The sequence below is a fragment of the Hipposideros armiger genome, unplaced genomic scaffold (genome assembly GCF_001890085.2).
Source record: "Hipposideros armiger isolate ML-2016 unplaced genomic scaffold, ASM189008v1 scaffold_519, whole genome shotgun sequence".
Taxonomy (NCBI): domain Eukaryota; kingdom Metazoa; phylum Chordata; class Mammalia; order Chiroptera; family Hipposideridae; genus Hipposideros; species Hipposideros armiger.
The window spans coordinates 1,223,851-1,249,242 of record NW_017731869.1 but is presented as its reverse complement, the minus strand read 5'-3'; the positions used below and the strand labels follow the sequence as shown (position 1 = coordinate 1,249,242).

The following is a 25,392-nucleotide window of genomic DNA, read 5'->3' as shown; positions in this document are numbered from 1 at the left end:
ATAAATATTGAGATACAAAAATATTCAGTATATATTAAGTTTAAAGTTGAGGCGAGACTGCAAAGAAGTCTGTGTAACATGAATACAAGGTCTGACAATTAAGTTCGCAAACTTGTTGCAACGATGTTGCTAACCTTTTTTTGACATCAGAGGGATTATTCATTATGAATTTGAACAAACTGGACAGTAACCAAGTTTACTATTTGGAAGTGCTGAAACGGCTGCGTGAAAAAATCAGATGGCCTGAACTTTTTACCAACAGCTCATCACGACAATGCACCAGCTCACACGGCACTGTCAGTGAGGAAGTTTTTAGCCAGTAAACAAAGAACTGTATTGGAACACCCTCCCTACTCACCTGATCTGGCCTCCAGTGACTTCTTTCTTTACCCAAAATAAAGGGAATATTGAAAGGAAGACATTTTGATGACATTCAGGACATCAAGGGTAATATGACAACAGCTCTGATGGCCATTCCAGATAGAGTTCCAAAATTGCTTTGAAGGGTGGACTAGGCACTGGCACCGGTGCATCACTTCCCAAGGGGAGTACTTCGAAGGTGACCGTAGTGATATTCAGCAGTGAGGTATGTAGCAATTTTTCTTGGATGAGTTCACGAACTTAATTGTCTGACCTGGTATATTTAATAGGAAAAAGTCTGGAAGGACATTCACTAAAATATTAGAAGGTCATTCAGTAAAGTATGTTTTTTTCTAAAATTTGTCATTTCAGGTGAATAATTTTACTTACCTTGATTTACAGATTTTCTGCAGCAGATGTTTCTGAAATTTAAGGAGGAAAGCTAGTCTTTATTACATAAAACATAAAGCTTCCTTTTATGTAAATTTCCCATTCATACTGATGTTTTGTGGTACTCATTATATAGTCATATTGATCTTTACTGATGAGAACCCAGCTATATATTGTGGGGCATTATTATGTTGTTATTAACACAGTATGCATATATTTCCATAGTAATAACCCAGGATTTGGATTGTACCTACAACCATAAGAATATATCTTTCTGAAAATGCATATTTAACAGTACAGCCCAGCACATAGTGATTCATTAACTATTATTTGACATCTTCAAACTTGACTGTGGGCAGTAATTACAGTACTTTGCTTTAGGAAATAAATGCATAATCTGCTTCGTGTCCTCTCTTCAAACTATCAAAAGATGCCTTTCTGTAAATCTTTATTGATTTGGCAGTGTCTACCAGAGAGACTTCACAGCCTCCAGGAGATACTTAGATGCACAAGAGAAGCCACAGTTGGTCCCAGTCTATTAAAAATGATAAAAGATAGGGATGCAGAAGGGCAGCATCAAGTGTTTCCTCTTTGAAAGAAGTCCTTGTAGCCATCCAGGGGCTACTCTGGCATCCTCTGTGACAGCTCAGGTACAAGGAGACTATTCTCAGATGGGTGTGAGGTCCACCTTGGCTTAGAATCCCCATGCCCTCTAGTGCCTGTATTTTGTAACCATTCCGGAGACACATCCAGGGCTCCCACCAGGAACATAGCCAGTTACAAGAGCCACCACTCAGAAAGGGTCCCATGGCTTCCCACCAGGTGTCTATAATTCATTCATCAGCCTCCCAATCCAGTGCAGTCTACCAGTCATTGGACATTTTTACCATAAGCAATGTTGCCTAGTAACACAACTGATGCTCTTATCACATTTCCAGAGGAACCAAGATAGTTAATCCAGGTCAGATTTGTCCTAGCAAAGAAAAAAAAGTATTTTTTAAACCTGTAACTCATAACTGAATTTAACCTAAGGGAGCGCAGTTAGGATTTATATCTGCATTTCAGTGTTTGGGAGATATCAGTACCATATGGTATAATACCATAAATAGCATACTAATTTGGGAGAAAATAATATTTTATTTTTATTATCTCTCTTCAGACAAAATTTGACAAAGAAGGAAATGTTACTTCTTTTGGTGAGTATCTTTAAATTTCTTCTAAATCACCTTTTTAAATCAGTGAATGAGTGAATTCTGATGGAAATCAAGAAATTGTCGTGTTTTGAGTAGAATATTCTTTGAATATATGGGTGTTTATATGAAGGAGATCTTCCTTCAGAATTTTTCCATCAGTCCTCATTGGACTGGCAATACCTGGACCGTGCATATAATCCTTTTTTTTTTTTTTTCCCCTGTCATGAGCTGCATTTTCTCTAACAGGATATAAAGGGATATTTTGGAGTGCAGGTGGAACATAGAGAAACACTCTTATCCCTTTTGTTTCTCTTTAGTCTCCCTCTCACTGCCGTAGTCCTCATATTCATCTTCTGTACCATATTTAAGGTGGAATCACATAACACCTGACGTTGCAGTGGCAGTGGGTGACAGAAGACAGGAGGGGGAAGGTTGGCCCTGGATGGCAGTCAGATGGAACTCTGCTGATGATTGCTTTTATGGACAGTTAACTTTTTAAAATGAAACTAAGTATTACTGTCCAGCCTCAGATACAGGTTTCAGATCTTCCCTTCACTTCCAATTTCATGATCCTGTTCCTGTTCTGAGATCGTAGTAGAGTATTTTGAGTGGGTTTTTTTGCTCAATATCTCCTTTAAAAGATTGTTCTACTTAGAGCTCTGTCACAGATGTGGCTTGATGCTACAAGTACAGATAACACTATAACCAGTATCAGTTTTTTGCTTTTTCTTAGGTAATAAATTTAGTTTTCAGGTTGGAGAATCTAGTGTGACAACTGACTTTATTTTCTCATTTTGTATTAGCCCAAGAAGAAAGAAAATTGAACTTTTCACAGATTTAAAATACTAAAGATGATAATGTAGTGAGAAAAAAAGAAAATGTGATTCTGTATAATTCATATTAAAAAAAGATGACCTGTCTAGAGTTAGAAAAGGATACTCTAAGTTCCAGTAATGTATAGCTATTGTTTTTATGTTGGTCCCAAGGGACTTGTAAGTACAGAGACAATTTATGAAGTATGGGTAAGAGGAGAAGAGCATAATTAGAGTTTGATTAGATTTAACCTGAGTATGTTTTTGAGGCAAAACTAGGTATTAAAAAGATTCATTTTAGCTTTTGTTTCTGGTAATAATTCAAAATTCTCTTGGGGTGGGAGGGTGCTCTGATATAAAAATCTAAACTCTTCAGTTGATTGGTTTAGCCCACTGTTTATTGAAAATATTTCTTTTATAGAAAGGAAGAAAACTGACTTATATCAAGAATTAGGTCTTCAAGCCAGAGATTTGAGGTTTCAGCATTTAATGAGCATCACCACCAGAAACAATAGGATTATCATGAGAATGGAGGTAAAGGATTTTATTGCATCTGCATTTCTCCGCTGCAATCTTATGAAAGTTAATTCCTAGCTGTCATGATCAATACCTGGGTTAAAAGTAATTTTGTAACAAAAAGCTATGTAAAACAGGATATTTTATAATGCAACAAGTTGTTAGGAGTAGGACTCATTTTATATGGATTACATACATATGTCCAGCAGGCATGACACTGCTCTAGTCTGTGCTGGAAAAGTTCTGACACGGTCTCCATTCTCACTGTTTACATTTAGTTTCTAGTTTCTGAAATGATAAGAGAAAGAAGCTTTATTTATAATAGACATTTTCAATTGTATACAATTATGTGTGATTATAGTATAATTTTATCTACCAAGAACATATTCTGGTTTTCCAGATAGTCCAGGAATATGCTTTAAAGTTTATAATCTTAATTTAAATTTTTATTTTTATGGAAAGCTTTTTAAAATACATTGTATCTGCCCCTGTCTACTCAAAGTACACCAAATATAATTTGACTTTCCCTAGTGATTCATAAGTTACTTTGTTGGGCTAAGGTTTAAGGTTCAGAAATAGATGAGGAGACACAGGTCTCAGTGGTATTGGCCCTGCATTGGACATGAGACTTGGCTTTCTTCAAAAAGTCTTTGATGGCTGGTTTTTGCCCATTTATCTAGAATTAACCAAAAATAAAATAAAAAAATGGAAGCGGTCTTCTCCCAGGTGATTTTCTCCAGGAAACATTCTTAACTTTTATTATCGGTAACTAGCACCCTTCAAAACAGTATTTCTTTGATGAACAGATAGAGAAATGTGTAATGAAGCAACTTGAGCAGAATTCTAGTTATATAAATAGTTTGTATATACCTGTTGTATATTTTTTTCAACATTTCTGGGTAAAAATTATAAAATGTTGGGGAAAATGTAAAAAAAAACACCTCTAGTTTTGTATCACTAATATAGAGTAGCCACAGGCTACTCTTCTGTTGCTCTTCTAATATCAAAGATGCCCTCTTGCTCTTTAGAATAAATTTCTTAATTTCAATGTTTTTTCTTTTTAATTTTATTAATTTTTCAATTACAGTTAACATACAATATTATATGAGTTTCAGGTGCACACCACAGCAATTAGACACTTATGTAACCCACACAGTGATCACCTTTGCTAGATCTAGCTCCTGTCTGACACCATACAATATAGCCATTACAGTATTATTGAGTATATTCCCTATGCTGTACTTTACATGCCCATGACTGTTTTTATAACTGGCAATTTATACTTCTTACTCCCTTCACCTTTTTCATCAACCCACCAACCTACCTCTCCCATCTGGCAACCATCAAACTGTTCTCTGTATCTATGGGTTTGTTTCTGTATTGTTTAGTGATTTATTTTTTTCTTTGTAGTCTCAGAGCTTCAAATACCTTCTTTTTATTTTATTTTTCAGTTACAGTTGATATTCAGTATTATATTAGTTTCAGGTATACAGCATAGTGGGTTGACATTTATACACATATAACTTACAAAGTGATCCCCCTGATAATCCTTGGAATCACTTGATAGTGTGCATAGTTATTACAGTATTACTGACTATATTCCCTATGCTTGTACTTTACATCCTTGTGACTATTTTGAAACTACCAATTTGTACTTCTTAATCTCTTCACCTTTTTCAACCAAACCCCTAAACCCTTCCCATATGGCAACCATCAAAATGTTCTCTGTATCTCTGAGTTTGTTATGTTTGTTTATTTTTTTCTATACATTCCACATATAAGTGAAATCATGGTATTTGCCTTTCTTAGTCTGACTTATTTCACTTAGCACAGTACCCTCTAGGTCCATCTATGTGTCACAGATGGCAAGATTTCATTCTTTTTTATGACTAAGTAGCATTCCATAATATATATGTACCACATCTTTATCCATTCGATGGGCACTTAGGTTGCTTTCATATCTTGGCATTGTAAATAATGCTGCAGTGAACATATGGGTACATTTACTCATATCTTTTCAAACTACCATTTTGGATTTTACCGAATAAAGTCTCAATAAATTTAAGAAGACTGAAATCATATCAAGCATCTTCTCTGATCACAATGGTATGAAACTAGAAATAGTTACAAGAAGAAAACCGAAAAATACACATGTGAAGGCTAAATAACATGCTACTAAAGAATGAATGAATTAATGATCTAGAAAGAAATCAAACTGCCATTTTGGATTTTACCAAATAAATAACCAGAAATGGAATTGCTGGGTCATACTGTAGTTCTATTTTTAATTTTTTGAGGAACATCCGTACTGTTTTCCATAGTGGCTGCACCAATTTACAATTCCAGCAACAGTGCACAAGAGTTCCCTTTTCTCCACATCCTTACCAAGACTTGTTTGTTGATTTATTAATGATATCCATTCTCATAGGTGTGCAGTGATATCTCATTGCAGTTTTAATGTGCATTTCTCTGATGATTGGTAATTTTAAACATCTTTTCATATGTCTGTTGGCCCTCTGTACGTCCTCTTTGGAGAAATATCTATTCAGATCCTCTGCTCTTTTTTTTTTTTAAGATTTTATTGGCGAATTGGGGGAGGGAACAGTGTTGGGGGATCGCAGAAGGGGAACAGACAAGCTGCTGTCCTTTTGTTCTTCAGTCTAGTTGTGGAGGATGTCACTTCACTGGCCCATGTTGGTGTTGTGATCATTGCGCTCTTCCCGGCTGAGGCAGATTGGTCACTGGCCACTCACGGTAGCTTACGACAGCCCACTGCAGACCGACTGCAGCCTACATCATCGCCAGTGACTCACGGCAGCCCAGTTCCAGGACGAGCTGTTGTTTACCATCTTAGCTGTAGAGGGCGCAGTGTCACTGGCCCGTGTGGGATCTGAACCGGCGGTCCTGCTGCTCAGAGCTCTCATTCACAAGCCAACTCTTAACCAACGAGCCACCTGGCTGTCCCCTCTGCCCATTTTTTAATTGGATGGTTCATTTTTTTTTTTGGTGTTAAGTTGTATGAGTTCCTTATATATTTTGGATGTTTTATTAACCCCTTGTCAGATGTGTCATTGGCAAATAACTTCTCCCATTCAGTAGGTTGTCTTTGTTTTGTTGATGGTTTCATTTGCTGTGCAAAAACTTTTTAATTTGATATAGTCTCATTTGTATATTTTTTCTTTTTGTTTCCCTTGCCCAAGGAAACATCCAAAAATATATTACTAAGAATGATATCAATACCTTACTGCCGATGGTTTCTTATAGTAGTTTTATGATTTTGGTTGTAACATTTAAATCTTTAATCCATTTTGAGTTGATTCTGTATATGGTGTAAAAAAGTGATCCAGTTTCATTCTTTTGCATGTATCTTTTCAGTTTTCCCAACCTCATTTATTAAATAGACTGGCTTTTCCCCATTGTATATTCTTGCCTCCTTTGTCATAGATTAATTGACCATATAGATGTGGGTTTATTTCTGGGNTGCCAATACCATGCCGTTTTGATTACTATAGTTTTGTAGTATAGTTTGATATCAGGTAACATGATACCTACAACTTTATTCGTCTTTTTCAAGATTGCTGTGTCTATGTGGGGTCTTTTGTAGTTCCATATGAAGTTTAGGATTATTTGTTCTAGTTCTGTGAAAAATGCCATTGGTATTTTGATATGGATTACAATGAATCTGTAGATTGCTTTGGATAGTATGGACTTTTTGTTTGTTTTTGTTTTTTGTTTTTATTTAACTGAGCCATCCTACCACCTGTTGGCAGCTCAGCAGCAGCTCAGCTCCAGCCAGGAATTGAACCAGTGACCCTGTTGCTTAGAGCTCGCACTCTTAAGCAAACTCTTAACCAACTGAGCCACTCGGCCAGCCCTAGTATGGACATTTTAACAATGTTAATTCTTCCTATCCATGAGCACAGTATATGCTTCCATTTATTAGTATCTTCAGCTTTCTTCAGTGTCTTACAATTTTCTGAGTACTGCTCTTTTACCTCCTTAGTTAACTTTATTCCTAGGTATTTTATTTCTTTTTTTGATGCAATTGTAAATGGGATTGTTTCCTGAATTTCTTTTTCTCATAGTTAATTATTGGCATTTAAAAATGCAACCGATACCTGAATATTAATTTTGCACCCTACTTTGCTGAATTAATTTATTACTTGTAATAGCTTTTAGGCGAACCTTTAGGGTTCTCTCTGTTTATAGTATTATGTCATCTGTAACTAATGACAGTTTTACTTCTTCCTTTCCAATTCGGATGCCTTTTATTTATTTATTTTTGTCTGATTGCTGTGTCGAGGACTTCCAATTCTATGTGGAATAAAAGTGGTAAAAGTGGACATCCTTGTCTTTTTCCTGATCTTAAAGCAAAAGCTTTTAGCTTTTCACCATTGAGTGTGTTAGATGTGGGTTTGTTATATATGGACTTCATTATGTTTAGGTATGTTCTGTATATTCCCACCTTAATGTAATGTATTGCTAAATTCAGTTTGCTAATATTTTGTTGTCATTTCCTTTTCATTTCTGATTTTATTCATTTGTGCCCTCTCTTTTTTTCTCGATGAGTCTGGCTAAAGGTTTATCAGTTTTGTTTACGTTTTCAAAGAACCAGCTCTTGGTTCCATTGATCTTTTGCATCATTATTTTTAGACTGTTTTGTTTATTTCCTCTTATCTTTATTACTCGTATTTCCTTCTACTCATTGGGCTTTTTTAATCTTTTTCTGGTTCCTTTAGGTTTAAAGTTAGATTGTTTATTTGAGATTTTTCTTGTTTCTTCAGGTAGCCCTGTATTGCTATGAACTTCCCTCTTACAATTGCTTTGGCTGTGCCCCATAGATTTTTGGGTCATTTCATTTTCATTTGGCTCAAGGTATCTTTTGATTTCTTCCTAGATCATTAACTCATTCATTCTTTAGTAGCATGTTATTTAGTCTTCACGTGTGTTTTTTAGTTTTCTTCTTGTAATTATTTCTAGTTTTATACAATTGTGATTAGAGAAGATGCTTGATATGATTTCAGTGTTCTTAAATTTATTGACTTATTTTGTGACCTAACATGTGGTCTGTCCTGGGAAATGTTTCATGTACTCTTGAAAGGAATGTATATTCTGGGCCGGCCGAGTGGCGTGTTGGTTAAGAACTGGCTTGGGACACCAGAGGACCCTGGTTCGGATCCCACATATGAGGGCCAGTGACACTGCCCTCCGCAGCTAAGATGGTGAATGACAGCTTGACCTAGGGCTGGGCTGCCGTGAGTCGCCGGCGACGGTGTAGGATGCAGCTCTCTGCTGCAGTGGGTTGCCATAAGCTACCGTGTGTAGCCAACAGCCAGCGTGAGCGGCCAGCAGCCGCCGTGAGCGGCTATCCACAGGCCGGCGACTGATCTGCCTCACCCGGGAAGAGCGCAATGATGGTGCCAGCTTGGTCCAGTAAAGCAACATCCTCCACAACTAGACCAAAGAACAAAACAACAGCAATTTGTCTGTTCCCCTTCCCCCGATTCCCCAGTGCTGTTGCCCTCCCCCAATTCCCCAATAAAAAATCCTTAAAAAAAAAAAAGAATGTATATTCTGCTGCTTTTGGGTGAAATACTTGAAAAATATCAATTAAATCCACCTTATCTAATGTTCACTTAATGCCACTGTTTCCTTATTGATTTTCTGTCTGGAGATCTATACATTCATGTCAATGGGGTGTTAAAGTCCCCTACGATAACTATATTACTGTCAATCTCTCCCTTTGTATCCATCAATATTTGCTTTATATATTTAGGTGCTCCTACATTGGGTGTGTAGATATTTACGAGAGTTCCCATTGGATTGATGTCATTATTAATATGAAATGCCCTTCTTTGTCTCTTGTTACAGCCCTTGTTCTAAAGTCTATTTTGTTTGATATAAGTATGGCTACTCCAACTTTTTTTTCATTTCCATTTGCATGGAATATCTTCATTTTCAGTCTGTATGAGTCTTGATCTAAAGTGTATCTCTTGTAGGCAGCATATGTCTTGTGCTTTTCTCCGTTTAACCACCCTGTGTCTTTTGATTGGACATTTGGTCTATTTACATTTAAAGTAATTATTGATAGGTATGCAGTTATTGCCATATTATTAATTGCTTTGATTGTTTTTGTAGTTCTTTTCTGTTCCTTACTCTCTAACTCTCTTGTATGTTGATTATATAGTATCATGTTTGGATTCTTTTTTCTTTATATCTTGTATATCTCTTGCAGATTTTTGGTTTGTGGTTACCATGTGCTTCATGTATACCATGCTGTGTTTATAGGTTTATAGCAGTGTATTTTAAGTTGATGGTCACTTAAGTTCGAACGCATTTTAAAATCGCTACTATTTTTACTCACCCCCTCCGTGTTTATGTTTTTGTCATTTTTTACTTCTTTTATTGTGTGTGTGTGTGTGTCTCAATTTATTGTAATTACACATGTTTTTCCTACTTTTGCCATTTAACCTTTATACTAGCTTTATAGTTGGTTGATCCACTGCTTTTACTGTTTGCCTTTGTCAGTGAGAAATTTTTCTTTCCTATATTTTTTTATTCATATTTTTATCTTTTCTGCTTAAAGACATCCCTTTAACATTTCTTGTGGTTTGGTATTGATGAACTCCTTCAGCTATTTTTTTGTCTTGGAAACTACTTCTCCTTCGATTTTAAATGATAGCCTTGTTAGGTAGAGCAATCTTGGTTTAGGTCTTTGCTTTTTATCACTTTGAATATTTTGTTCCAATCACTTCTGGTTTGCAAAGTTGCTCTTAAGAAATCAGCTGACAGTCTTATGGGAGCTCTTTTGTACATAACTAACTGATTTTCTCTTTCTACTTTTAAGATTCTCTTTGTCTTCAGCCTTTGGCATTTTAATTATGATGTGTCTTGGTGTGGGCCTTTTTGGATTCATCTTATTTGGGACTCTGCATTTCCTGGGTTTGTATGTCTGTTTCCTTCGCCAGGTTAGGGAAGTTTTTAGTTTTTATTTCTTCAAATAGGTTTCCAATCCCTTGTTCTCTCTCTTCTTCTGGTACCCCTATGATGCAAATGTTGGTACTTTTTTTTTTTTTAAGATTTTTATTGGGGAATTGGGGGAGGGGAACAGCGCTGGGGAATCGGGGGAAGGGGAACAGACAAGTTGCTATCCTTTTGTTCTTTTGTTCTTCAGTCTAGTTGTGGAGGATGTTGCTTCACTGGCCCAAGCTGGCACCATCATTGCGCTCTTCCCGGGCGAGGCAGATCAGTTGCCNTCTTCAGTCTAGTTGTGGAGGATGTTGCTTCACTGGCCCAAGCTGGCACCATCATTGCGCTCTTCCCGGGCGAGGCAGATCAGTTGCCGGCCTCTAGACAGCTGCTTACCACAGCTGCTGGCCGCTCATGATGACTGCCGGCTACACACGGTAGCTTATGGCAACGCACTGCAGCAGGGGACTGTAGTCTACGCCGTCGCCAGCGACCCATGGTAGCCCAGCCCCAGGTCAAGCTGCCGTTCACCATCTTAGCTGCAGAGGGCAGTGTCACTGGCCCTCATATGTGGGATCCGAACCAGGGCCTCTGGCATCCCAAGCCAGTTCTTAACCAACACACCACTCAGCCGGCCCAAATGTTGGTACGCTTGATGTACCAGAGACCCCTTAAACTATCCTCATTTTTTAAAATTCTTTTTGTTTGGTTCAATTTGGTATTTTTCTCTACTATGTTTTCTAGATTACTGATTCGACCCTCTGCTTCATCTAATCTGTTGTTGATTTCCTCTAATGTATTCTTTATTTGTTACTGTATTCTTCATTTCCAACTGGTTCTTTTTTATGGTTTCTATCTTTTTGTGTAAGTTCTCACTGAGTTCCTCTATTCCTCCCCTAAAGTTCATTGAGCATCCTTATAACCAGTGTTTTGAACTCTTTATCTGGTAGATTTCTTGTCTCCATTTTGTTTAGTTCTTTTTCTGGAGTTTTGTTCTATTCTCTCATTTTAGACATGTTTCTTTGTCTCCTTATTTTGGCTGCCTCCCTGTGTTTGTTTCTATATATTAGGTAGATTGGCTTCATCTTCCATCTCGACAGAGTGGCCTTAAGTAGAAGATGGGAACCAGTGGTGGGGCAGTTTCTGCTCACCTGAGCGGGTGTTCTAGGGTGTCCCCATTGTGGGTTGTTTGTGTCTTATTGTTGTAGTTGAGCTTTGATTGCTGTTGGCGCATCAGTGGGTGGGATTGACCCCCCAGGCTGACCAGCTGCGAGGGCTGGTCATGACTACAGAGGACCAGCTGTTGTGCCAGGACGGACCTCATGGAGCAGAAGTCACTTTAGTGGGGCTCTAGTGCCAGCTGAGTCCGCTTTTCGGGTATGTCGTTTGTGTAGGTGGTTAGGTGGTGCTTTGGTGTTATCTGAAGCTGGCCACCAGGTCTGTTGGTTCTGGGGCCTCTTGGAAGCAGCTGCGGTGCAGGCCAAGGTCATTCACCGCCTGTGCCTGGCTTCAGGCTGCCTGGTGGGAGCTCCAAAGTGGCCTGCAGTTGATTGCCACTTGTGCTGGGCTTGCAGGCATTGGGAGAGGCTGTGCTGTGAGCTGAGGCCAGCTGCCACTAGCTCTGGGCTTGGGACTCTGGTGGGCACCATAATGTGAACTGAGGCCAGCCCCTTCTTGTACCGGGTTTGCTGCCACTTAGTTAAAGCTACAAGCCAAGCCAACTCTGGCTCCAGCTTATGTCAGGCTTACAGCCATCTGATGGGAGTTATAATGCAAGTTGAGTCCCTGCACTGGAGCCCAGAATGAGTGAGTCTGTGAGGGAGTGAGTCCATGCACGGGCCCCTCAAGTAAAATGCCAGCAGCCCTCATTCAGATACAGTCCCCACTGGTTTTCATAGCTGGATGTTGTGGGAACTGTTCCCAGCACTGGTGCTGTGGGCTGGGGAGCCTGGTGTGGGGCTAGGACCACTTGCTCCTCAAGGGGACCTCCGCAGCTGAAATATCCCTCCTGATTCTTTTTTTTTAAGATTTTATTGGGGAATTGGGAAGGGGAACAGATGAGTTCCTATCCTTTTTTTCTTCAGTCTAGTTGTGGAGGACATAACTTCACTGGCCCATGTTGGCATTATCATTGCGCTCTTCCCGGGTGAGGCAGTCGCTTGTGGGCTATTGGATAGCCGCCCACAGCAGCCCACAGCAGCTCTCGGTGGCTGCAGTCCAGCCTCACTGCAGCCTACACCGTCGCCGGCAACTTGGCAGCCCAGCTCCAGATCGAGCTGTTGTTCACCATCTTAGCTGTAGAGGGCACAGCGTCACTGGCCCTCATGTGGGATCCAAACCAGGGCCCCGCTGCTCAGAGCTGGCGTCCCAGGCCAACTCCTAACCAATGTGCCACTCAGCCGACCCATCCCTCCTGATTCTTAATCGCTGCACCCTGGGTGTGAAACCTGCCTATTTTGTGTCTCAGCCCCTTTTGTCTGTCTTGACATGGCTTCTTTATATCCTTAGTTATAGGACTTCTCTTCACCTAGTCTTTGGGTGCTTCTCGAGGGTGATTCTATCATTTAGTTGTAATTTTGATGTGGTCATGAAAGGAGGTGAGCACAGCATTTATCTACTCCATCTTGACCAGAAGTCCATAGTGCTCTAAATTACAGTTCTAAGGCTAATAAGTTTTATCTTCATAATTTAAAATTAGCTTGATAAGATTTTGTGATATTTTAAAAGGGAAACTTTCCCATTTCAGCCAAACTAATCATGAATCTTTAAATCTTTTTGTAAAGTGTACTGAATGTATGATTTTTAAGAAGATCTTGTTTCCTTTATTCCCTATTTTTCTCACAATTACCCTGGAAGTCTTAATAAATACATAATTTCTTTAATTCCAGGTCTGTTGAGAGTGAGTTAGAGATATCAAGGCTTCCTTTCTTTAAATAGATACCTTGTTTTTTTTGTTTTATTCAAAACCAAATATGTCTTGGGTTTTTTTTGAAAAACCAAATGGACAGTTATTTGGTTTAGGCTTAATCCAAAATTAAGAGAGTATTAAATCCTATTTTATGAATGTTCTATTTTTCCTACAACTTGCGATACATATATGCATGTGTATATGTGTATGTACATATATATTTCTTTTTTTTATTTTTACAGTATTTGAAAGCTGTCATAACTCCAGAATGTCTTCTGATACTAGATTATCGTAATTTAAATCTAGAGCAATGGCTGTTCCGGGAACTCCCTTCACAGTTGGCTGGAGAAGGTCAACTTGTCACATACCCTTTACCTTTTGAGTTTAGAGCTATAGAAGCACTCCTACAGTATTGGGTAAGCCTGTTTTTACTTAGCATCTTGAATTTGTTCTGGTTTTAAAATGCTATTGAGTAGAAAGACCAGTTGGTATTGTTTCAATGGCACTTTCCCTAACCATATGCTCACCCGAGACAAAAACATCTCTAAGGGTCCTATATGGAGAATATACTTAATTGTTAAACTTTATGACCCAATCAGATCTAAAAGTCTCTACGTGTAGTATTATGTATAGAATCTCTTTGAGAATCGTGTTATGACATTAAGTAAAGCACATTTCAAGTTGGCTCTCCTTCATACAATTTTAATACCTGTATTCAGGGGTGATAATTCAAAGTACTTATCCTAAATAAGATATAAATGAACATGTCAAAAAAGTTTTAAATGTATTCCATTTTGTTCTCTATAAAATTGTATGTATATTGTAAAGGTTCTTACACATGTTAAATATTATAGCACAAATCATTCATCAAATCACTCTAATACTTTCCAAATCATTCTTTGTACAATCCTTTGTTTGAAACAGCTAAATCATGGCTTCTGTTTGATACCTACTTTGACATAAGAAACATGTACACATCTGACTCCCCCATTAAGTTTGATAGTCATTGGGTGTCAGGATCCTTTCAGGCCCCACACAAGGATTGTCAACTTCTTTCCTGGACCCTACAAATCTTTCATTATCGTTTCCTCCCTCTATTAGTCAGGATAGTACTATTCAGGAATGGGCTGCATGCAAGAGTTGATGCTAAGAGCATGCTAAGCGGAGTGGGAAGAGGAGGAGGGTAGAGGGGACATGGGACCTGAGGCAGATGTGGATTGGGTGAACCTGGCATTCTTCTCTTTTGTCTGCCTCGCTGTACTGAGGAGCTGCATTCCCTGCTCGGGTTAATTAGGCAATAGCACCAGCTAGTACCAGCCAGTGAGATGGCAGCTAGGTAGGGCACAGTTACTAAGCAGGGAAAACGCAGGAGAGGGAAAGAAAACAAGGTGCAAATGAGGGTCAGTGACAGGCTACACAGGCTGAGTGAGCCCTCACGGAGCTCATGCTCAGATAAAGAATATATGCTGAAATTTATAGCATTAATTTTACTGCTTAATTCAGTTACTATTATGCTGTTTACCAACTGGTATGGCAGTATTTCAATATTTTAACAACTGCTATAGCTATATCAGTGCGTTCCTGCTAAATATCAACTGTGCCTACATTAACCTGAATAATAAGAAGTATACTTTTGACTTTAATACTGATTTGTTTTATTTTTTAAAGTTCCAGTTGTTTTGATTTTCAAAGAGTTTTGTTCATAGGAATTTTGAACTGTACTCTGTTTATATAGAACATTGGTATTGTTTACCTGATGTAAAGTTTGCGTTTTAACCATGGAATGGTAGATTTTCTTTTAATTAATCAATCTCCCATTCCTTTCATAACAAGTGTTTATAGGAGGAAGACTCTTACAAGTTTTAATTCCCTATCAATCAAATGAGAACCTAGTAACAACATAATGCATGGTTATCTTTTAATGCAGGAGATCGAATTTTTGAATCATCTGCAGTAGGCATTCCAGCAGCAGCCATGTTCTGGAATGTTATCAACCATCCTAACTATTCTAGAATTCTGTATTTAATCAGAGGATTCCCTGACCCTGAGTATTCTAAAAAGATTGTTTTTTTGTTTGTTTGTTTGTTTGTTTTAAAGATTTTATTGGGGAAGGGGAACAGAAAAGTTGCAGTCATTTTGTTCTTCAGTCTAGTTGTGGAGAATGTTGCTTCACTGGCCCATGTTGGTATTATCATTGCGCTCTTCCCGGGTGAGGCAGATGCGTTGTTGGCCTCTGGACGGCCGCTTACGGCGGCTCTTGGCAGCTCACGGTAGCTTATCGCAGCCCACTGCAGCAGGGGCTGCAGCCTACGCCATCGCCGGCGACTCATGGCAGCCCAGCTCCAGGTTGAGCTGTTGTTCACCATCTTAGCTGTAGAGGGCAGCGTCACTGGCCCTCATGTGGGATCCAAACCGGGGCGCTGCTGCTCAGAGCTGGCATCCCAAGCCAGCTCTTAACCATCGTGCCACTCGGCCGGCCCTAAAAAGATTGTTTTGATTCTTATGAAAGTCATGTTGTTATCTAGATCAACACCCTTCAGGGGAAACTGAGCATTTTGAAGCCACAGATCCTTGACACATTGGAAGCTTTAGTGGATCCCAAACACTCTTCTGTAGACAGAAGCAAACTACACATCTTACTACAGAATGGCAAAAGGTAAAACATTGTGATTTAGACACAAATATCATTTTTATTTTATTTTATTTTAATTTATTTTATTTATTTTTTATTTTATTTAATTTATTTTTTATTTTATTTTATTTTAGCTGAGCCATCCTGCCACCTGTTGGCAGCTCAGCAGCAGCTCTGCTTGGGCCAGGAATCGAACCAACAACCCTGTTGCTCAGAGCTCGCCCTCTTGAGCAAGCTCTTAACCAACTGAGCCACTCAGCTGGCCCACTAGACACAAATATCTTAAACTTCTCTTTTAGCAGTTTTAACAGTGAAATGTTTAGCGTAAATTCAGATACAAAATTAGTGTGATTATTACCTGTTTTTAAAATACCAGCTAGTCTTGCTAATGGTAATGACTTAATTTCAGTGCCTTCAAAGTAGGAAAGTAGCCTCAGTGGAAATTGAGCTAAATTGGGCACACAGAGTAATGTTTACTGAAAAGCTATTTTGCATGAAATGTTATGTCCAGCTCTAGAATGTAGCTTTGGTTTGGGAATTGATTCTTAATCTGCATGGTAAAGATCAAAATACTTTTTTACAAGTCATTGTTTACCATGAATGTATCTACTTAATAAGATACCCTAACAAGACACTATTCTTACAGTGACAAGTTTTTATAAGTTTATGTTATTGATCATTTCTGTACAATACTCTTACAGTCTTTCAGAGTTAGAAACAGATATTAAAATTTTCAAGGAGTCGATTTTGGAGCTCTTGGATGAAGAAGAGTTGTTAGAGGAACTCTGTCTAACCAAATGGAGTGACCCAGACATCTTGTAAGTACAGTCATGCTTTGTTGTTATTCTCTTAGGATCAGTCTTCTGTCTCAGGATAATTTTTTTATAGAGAACATAACATTTTTCTGGAATAAAGAATATAGGCATTTTTCATCCCCAATTATTGTACTATTTCCCATGTTGTATTGCACCTAATTCAGTGTGACAAAGATATATTGAATGCATGCAGCACTGTCCTGGGCTATGATGAATATAAAGATAAACACATCATCACCTTTATCTTCAAGGGTCTGACCACCGAAAATGGCCCACATGTACCCAAATAAATAACTTATCTAGTGGGTGCAGTGGAAGAGAGGAGAAGTGGTTCACACAGGAGAGGGAGAGCATGGGGTGAAGGAAGATGAATAAGACATTGACATATATTCTTTAATACATATACTTTAATATAAAAACACTTGTCTTATAAACCTTTATCTCTTATGAATTTAGAAATCATTTACTCTTCTTGTGCACACTCATGTTTACTTTTTAAGTACTCAAAATATTTCATTTTCGTTCTTTGTAGACCAATATCAGAAGTTAATAGACACTTGTAATGTTCAGTCTACAGATTTTTAAGCATTTTGAGAAATTAATCTGTTATTCTATTGGGTTATTGGAAAAGTCATGATGCATTTTGCAATGAAAAACAGAAAAAATACGTCATGACTTTTCTGACAACCTAATAATAAGGAAACATTAATATAAAAAGGGCTATTATAGCAGAAACATATAGTAGCAGAAATTTGAACAGATTTGTGATTTTTGTTTGCTTTGCTTATTAGGCCAGTCTGTCTCTAATAGGCTTTACAATATAATTATCTTACAGAGTACTTCATTCCCACTTATCCTCCCTTAACTAGGGCGGGGATATAGGTAAAGGGGGCAAAATAACTGTATTGACATCATTCATAAATATTTTCTTCATATATGAAAATGACATGTATTTACCTTGGAAAGGAAATGCTCTTTTTTTGAAATTTTTCAAATACAGTTGTCACTTAATATATTAGTTTCAGGTATATTGTATAGTGGTTAGACATTTATATAATTAACGAACTGATCCCCCTGATTAAGTTTAGTACCCATCTGGCACCATACATAGTTATTAACAATATTTTTTACTATATTCCCTGTGCTGTGCTTTATATCCCTATGACTATTTTGTAACTACCAATTTGTACTTCTTAGTCTCTTCATCTTTCTCACCCAGCCCCCCAACCCTTCTCCTATTTAGCAACCATTAGTTTGTTCTGTGTATGTACGAGTCTGTTGCTGTTTTGTTTGTTCTTTTATTTTCTTTAGATTCCACATAGAAGTGAAATCATATGGTATTTGTCTTTGTCCACCTTACTTTACTTAGCATAATACCCTCTAGATCTATCCATGTTGTTGCGAGTGATAAGATTTTATTCTTTTTTATGGCCGAGTAATAGTCCATTGTATATATGTACCATTTCTTCTTTTTTTTTTACTTTTATTTTTTATTTATTTTTTATTTTTTTTAAGCTGAGCCATCCTGCTACCTGTTGGCAGCTCAGCAGCTGCTCAGCTCAGGCTGGACTCGAACCGCTGTTGCTCAGAGCTCAAACTCTTGAGCGAGCTCTTAACCAACTGAGCCACTCGGCTGGCCCCCCTTTTTTTTACTTTTATTAGCATTTATTTGATGTTGAATTTACTCCCAGGCCATAAGTTTTTGTTTCTTCAGTTCTTCTAGGAGATCTTTTTCTTCTGTGCAACCTCCTCTTCTGGTTTAGGAACAATTTGTTCCTTTTCAGTTAGGATCATCTCAATGTGGCAAGGAGAGCTCATGTAGGGGTTGATCTGTCCGTGAGCTCTGTAAGTTCTGTGCCACATCTTGGGAGCTTTATTTACTTGGATGTGCTCTATGACTAGAGAGTCTACATCTAAACCCTTAAGTTCAGCATTACTCTGCATTTTTAAGCATGTGCAGTAAAAATTCTGCTCTCTTTTTGGGCCACCGAACCTGCGTCCAACCCCACTGTTTGGCCTGGGCACACCTCCCAACTCCACCAATGTAACGACGGAAGGGCACACGTTGTTTTTGTAATGTGACATCCTTTAGATACTTGGTGACTTTTTGGATATGCATACCCTTGATGGCCTGGGCAGTTTCACGAGTGTTCTTAAAATGAACCCGTAGATTCGAACCTCTTGATTTACATGATTTTGTGGGGTTCTCCGAGTCAAGAGAATAGCAAACCAATTCGAGAGGTCACCTCAGGCCGCTTGCAGGAAGAGCTACCATTTCTTCTTTAACCAGCCATCTATTGATGGATACTTGGATTGTTTCCATATCTTGGCTATTGTAAATAATGCTGCAATGGACATAGGGTTGCATGTATCTTTTCAAATTACTGTTTTGGATTCTTTGGGTAAATATTCCAGAAGTGGAATTGCTGGGTCATACGGTTCTATTTTTAATTTTTTGAGGAGCCTTCAAACTGTTTTCTATAGTGGCTGTAACAATTTGCAGTCCCACCAACAATGCACGGAGGGTTTCTTTTTCTCCACATTCCTCACCAACATTTGCTTGTTGATTTACTGATGGCCATTCTGACAGGTTTGAACAGATATCTCATTGTGGTTTTAATTTGCATTTCTCTGATGATTAGTGACCTTGAGCATCTTTTCATATGTCTGTTGGCCATCTGTATATTCTCTTTGGAAAAATGTCTATTCAGGTCCTCTGCCCATTTTTTCATTGGATTGTTTGTTTTTTTGGTGTTAAGTGGTATGAGTTATTTCCATTTTTATTTTATTTTTTTTATATCTCAATAAATTTATATTTTTGAAATTCAGTTTAAGTCCTAGCCTACAAATCTATCTACTGTATCAATTTAGTGTGCACATTTCCATAGCTTTTAGTTCAATGTTACATGTATATTTTGAGTCTATTGAATAATTATTACATATTTATAATAGTAGTAGTCTTCCATTAATAAACATAATTATATGATCTGTAATTAAGAGTAATTTATTCTCTACCTTGAAATGTTTGATCTCTTACTCATGTTTTGGTTCTGTAGCTCAGCTAGCCACCACGTTGTGCAGTTATCTCAGTAGTTGGTATCACTTTACCCTTGTTTGTAGCTAAAGGGAAATGTGTCTTCCTTATCCATCATAATAGTAAACCATCCTTGCCTCAGTCAATCCAACTTCACCTTGGATAATCTTTCCTGTAGGATTACGTGGTAATCAGTGTATCTTTAATTAAATATTCATTGCTAGTATTAGCCTAGGAAATAACAGTATACACATAATAGAAAGTTACCATAACCACAATTATCTATGCAGATAACCCATTTTAAAATGACAAGAGACACTCCGAAAATTAAGTACAGATGTTGAGTAGTTGAAGAAGAGAAATAATTCACCTTGTTAGTGTAGCACCATTGTTAAGAGGCTTGTCTTTGCAGCCAGACGACATGGATTCAAATCCTGATTCAGCCACTTGCTGGGATGCGATTGAATGAGTCTTTGAACCTGTCTTTGTCCTAAGCTCTTACATGTGGCCTTCAGGCTTTCCAAACATCACTCACTGTTTGGAATACTTCTCCTGTATTACTGGTTGTTAGTTGTAATTTTTTGATCACATGTGGAGGAGAGATATCCAGGGAGAGCACAATCTTGTAGTTCTCCAACATCACGTCCCAGAACAAGGCCCTCTGGCCAGGGTCCAGGCATTCCCACTCCTCCTGAGAGAACTCTGTGAACACATCCTTGAATGTAAGCTGTCCTCTTCATAGTGTGACCTCTGTTCTGTGTTCTCCATTTCTGGGTCTGTGTATGAGTTCTTTTTTGGATATTAACCCCTTATCAGATGTATCATTGGCAAATATCTCCCATTCAGTAGGTTGTGTTTTTGTTCTGTTGATGATTTCTTTTGCTGTCCAAAAACTTTTTAGTTTGATGTGGCCCCATTTGTTTACTTTTTATTTCCCTTGCCTTTGGAGATAGAGCAGAAAAAAATGTTAATAACAGTGTCAGAGAGTTTACTGCCTATGTTTTCTTATAGTAGTTTTAGGGTTTGGGGTCTTACATTTAAATCTTTAATCCATTTTGAGTTTATTCTTGTATATGGTGTAAGAAGGTGGTCTAGTTTCATTTTTTGCATATGTCTGTCCAGTTTTCCCACCACCGTTTATTTAATATACTGTCTTTACCCCATTGTATAGTCTTGCCTCCTTTGTCATAGGTTAATTGACCATATAGTTGTGGATTCATTTCTGGGCTCTTTTTTTTGTTTTTAAAGATTTTATTGGGGAATTGGGGAAGGGGAACAGTGTTAGGGAATTGGGGAAGGGGAACAGCCAAGTTGTTGTCCTTCACTCTTAGTTGTGGAGGGCGCAGCTAGCTCAGCTCCAAGTCCAGTCACCATCCAACTGCCCGTAGGCAGCTCGCAGCTGCTCGGTTCAAGGTGCTGCATTCAATCTTAGTTGCAGGGGGCGCAGCCCACCATCCCACGTGGTAGTTGAACCACCAACCTAGTTGCTAGAGATGCACGCTCTAACCACTGAGCCATCTGACCGCCCTCCGGCAGCTGGTGGCAGCTCAGCTCAAGGTGAAGTTGTGGAGGGGCATAGCCCACCATCCCATGTGGGGAGTCAAACAGGCAGCCTTGTTGTTAGGAGCATGTACTCTCACCAGCTGAACCATCCTGCCACCTGTTGGCAGCTCAGCAGCAGCTCAGGCACAGCTCACTGGCCCATGTAGGAATCGAACCAGTGACCCTGTTGCTCAGAGCTCATGCTCTTAACCAACTGAGCCACTCAGCCAGCCCCTCTGGGCTCTTTTTTGTCCCATTGGTCTATGTGTGTTTTTATGCCAGTACCAAGCTATTTTGATTACTATAGTCTTGTAAGTATAGTGTGATATCAGGTAGCCTGATAATTCCAACTTTGTTCTTTTTTTTCTAGATTGCTGTGGTTATTTGGGGTCTGTTGTAGTTTCATAGGAATTTTAGGATTTGTTCTAGTTCTGTGGAAAATGCCATTGGTATTTTATAGGGATTGTATTGAATCTATAGATTGTGGAAAGGGAATGCTCTTTATGTTCACTTTTTTAGTCTTTGGTTTTGTTTTACCTGATTTGTACTAATGTGTACTGATTCATCGGCATTCATACATCTAGATTTTCCTGTAACTGGTAGTGTATATTTGCACAGAAGTCTCTTGAATTGGGGCCATGGAACACAGTGAAGCTACTAGCCCTTATAGTGGTGGAACCTATGCCCTTGATTACCTGTATAGTGTTTAGAATCTGTAACAAAGCCACTTATGGATTTGCCTCAATCACAATAATAGAGAAGACAAGGGCTAGTTTTTTCATTGGTAGCTGGATATTATGTAATAATTCAGGAAGTTTTTTGGTACTAAATGTATGATGCATATATTGGAAACATGTTAATTATGTTAATTCTTGTAATTGAAGTGAAAAGAGCAGCACTGGGATTGACCATGCAGAAGAGATGGAGTTGCTACTGGAAAACTACTACCGATTAGCTGAGGACCTTTCCAATGCAGCTCGGGAACTTAGGGTACTGATCGACGATTCACAAAGTGTTATATTCATCAATCTGGACAGGTAAGAAAGCAATGTATGAAACAATCAGTTAAGTGTTTTCTTTGTAAAATAATTATTATAAAATAATAAAGCTTTTAAGGAACTGTCATTTTGGAAGGGCTTATACCGTCATTATCATCTATAACTACTACATGGAAGTATGCCTTTTTTTTCTTTTTAAGGTACAGATTTAATCCATGTTGTCTTTAATAGATTATTTAGTGGATTTGCTGTGTATAGTTGGTCCTTTGATCTAACTAGGTGTTTTCCTTTCCAGCCACCGCAATGTGATGATGAGGTTGAACCTACAATTGACCATGGGAACCTTCTCTCTCTCACTCTTTGGACTAATAGGAGTTGCTTTTGGAATGAATTTGGAATCTTCCCTTGAAGAGGTGAGAATGTATTATTTCAATAATTTAGAGGGTTTTTTTCTAGTGTTTTGAAGATCAATTAAAATAGATTTTTAAAAGTCTTCACATGTAAACTCCCCTAGTGAAGTAAAATACTCTAATTCATTTAAAATTCAAGTAATATTGGTAGACCTTGTTCTAACATAGATAGAAGTAGCCTGGGTTACCTTATGTTTCCCGAAACATGTAACTACACATGGGGAGGGTTTGACAAAACAGTGTTACACTGTGATGCAGTGTTAATAAAAGATTTTTTTATTTCTTTTAATTCTTATGCGTCTGTCAGGCAATGTCCCTGGTAGTTTGCACACTTTATTTGGCTCAATCATTACAATTCTGAAAATGGATATGTGATCCCTACTTTATAGATGAGAAAAGTGAGGCTCAGAAAACTTAAGTAACTTCCCGAAAGGCATACAACTAGAAAATAGTGGCGTTAGTATTTGAACCCAAAGACTTGCACTTTCCATTTTTCTCCTCTGCCTTTCCATATTAACATGACACTGAATTCCTAGAACTTTTCATGTCATTGTTGCCTTGTATTTTCAGAACATCTCTTATTGTCAGATATATAGAATTGAATCTGAATCTGCCGTCAGCACACTCTGGCTCTTGATTCTGTGTCCTTATTAATCTGACAGGTCTATAGTCTGTCTCTGTGGCTGCTGCCCTAGTCCAACCCACATCATCTCTCATCAGGACTGCTGTTTGCTTTTAAAAAGTGATTTTTTTTAAAAGTGATTTTTAAAAGAAGCAAATCTGATGGTCACTCTTTGGCCAAAAACTGTTCAGTAGCTCTTGATTGCTCAGAAGATAAAAATGCAAACTTCTTGACCTGTAAGGCTTTTCCCAGTCTGCTGCGCCCACATCTCTATTTTGTCTCTAGCCACCTTGCCCTCATTGTCGGTTGTTTCATCAGTATTTCTTCTCCTTCATCCTCTCTCCACACATCTCTCCTTGCCTCCCACCTTTTTTTGCTTAGTTAACTTATCTCTCAGGTCTTAACTTACATGTCACTTCCAAGGAGAATTTTCACTGATTGAACCCTTAACTCAGCTAAATGAACTTACTCCCCTCATTATATGTGCCCAAATAATTCTACACTTCCCATTTGCCATCTTCCTCAAATTTACATTTGCTCTTCAAAGTCTGCAAAGGTCTTAAGCTCCCTGAAGCAAAGTCTGTATTACTCATTTTTAATGTTCCTTATAAGACGTAACAGAAAAATGTAACATGTTCGTTCATTCATCTTACAAACATGCTTTTTAGTTACTATCATATACTAAACACTGCTTTCAGCTCTGGGGATATAGCCGTGAGTCCCTGCTTTTTGGAAGTTACATTAAAATAGAGGAGAGAGAGAATAAACAGTATGTTAGGTGGGAAGTACTGTAAAGAAAAATAAAGCCAGATAAAGGGATAGAGTATGTTAGGAGGTGATGAGACGAGGAGCATTTTAGAAATAGGGTGGTCAAGGAAGGTCTTTCTGAGAAGGTGACACTAGAGCAGGGACCGGAATGAAAAGAGAAGGTGGGGAGATGTGGGGGGAGTGTTGTGAGCATAAGGAACCGTGTGAAGTCCGAGGCAGGAACAAGCTGAGCCCGTTGTTCCGGCAGAAGGCAGAGTGGCTAGAAGGGTGACGTGCGGTAGGGAGTGAAGTCCGACGGGCAGACAAGTGTCGGATCGTTTTCATTTGGTAAAGCATGGTAGGGGTTTGGATTTCTTTTACGTGTGATAGGAATCTGTTAGAGGTTTTTGAGCCCAAATCTAGACTATTAGAAAGTTCAGAAGTAACCAAAATATCATGTGCAACATAAACTGACGCTTTATGTTCTCAGAAGGTACTTCCAAAGACCTTTGCAAATTCCCCAAAACGTGACTACAGAAGTCTTTGTACGAGTTCCTGTTTTTGTCCCAAATCATTTTGGTTAACAACCATATTTATGTACATATAACCACCCCACACGGTAACTCCATTTTATGCTTTTTGTAATATTTTCTCTCATTTAATGTCTAGTTACAAAAAAAAAAAAAAAAAGGATTTTTAGAAATTTCTTTCTAGTTCCAGCATATGCAATCCTAAATATAGAGCAACCAAGTTATAATGAGATATGAGTGGTGAGCAGTGAGCTAAGCCTGCTTGCTCAGTAGTAACTGGGTGACTGGCTTCCACAGAACAAGATTCAGATCAGTGTGTCATCTGAGTTTCAAATTACACACCTCATGGTTTCTAGAAGAATAGTTGAAACATGTTCAAAAATCCATGAATGTTAAAGAATCTGCTCCTATATAGTTAATACTTACAATGGTGAATCTAGGATAGGAAAAACATTCTTTTTTACTTTTTTTTATTTTTTTTTTATTTTGGGGTTTTTTTAAATTAGTTTCAGGTGTACAAAACAACATAATAGACATTTACGCCCCCACAAAGTGATAACCCCAAGTCTACTACTACCCCTTTGACATCATATATAGCTATTACAATGCCATGACTATATTTCCCTATGCTGTACTTTATATCCTGTGACTGCGTGTGTGTCACACACACATACATACAGGAGGGTGCCAAAAAAATGTATACATATCTTCAGAAAGGAAAGCTATTAAAATTATAATATTTGATATATACCAATAACAAAAGATGAATACAAGTCACGTTTGACTTCTGCAATTACAAGAGGTGCTCAAAGTGGTTACCATTAGTGTCCAGACACTTCTGATTACAGCGAATTACTGCTTGAGCAACATTGACCAAAATGTCCACTTGTATACATTTTTTTGGCACACCTGGT

The 25,392-nt window shown here is 38.2% G+C and overlaps 1 protein-coding gene across 5 annotated transcripts in view; it reads left to right on the top strand.

Moving 5' to 3' along the window:
* Nucleotides 1-25,392, top strand: part of MRS2 (magnesium transporter MRS2) — a 49,369-nt gene that overhangs the window by 3,506 nt on the left and 20,471 nt on the right. For 4 of the 5 annotated variants that reach the window (XM_019668169.1, XM_019668170.1, XM_019668171.1 and 1 more), the window contains exons 3-9: nt 1,910-1,946; nt 3,177-3,289; nt 13,391-13,564; nt 15,674-15,804; nt 16,482-16,598; nt 22,056-22,208; nt 22,465-22,582. In XM_019668169.1, coding sequence (XP_019523714.1) covers nt 1,910-1,946; nt 3,177-3,289; nt 13,391-13,564; nt 15,674-15,804; nt 16,482-16,598; nt 22,056-22,208; nt 22,465-22,582 — 843 coding nt within the window. The remainder of the gene's footprint in view (nt 1-1,909; nt 1,947-3,176; nt 3,290-13,390; nt 13,565-15,673; nt 15,805-16,481; nt 16,599-22,055; nt 22,209-22,464; nt 22,583-25,392) is intronic. The other variant, XM_019668175.1, reaches the window with a different exon arrangement.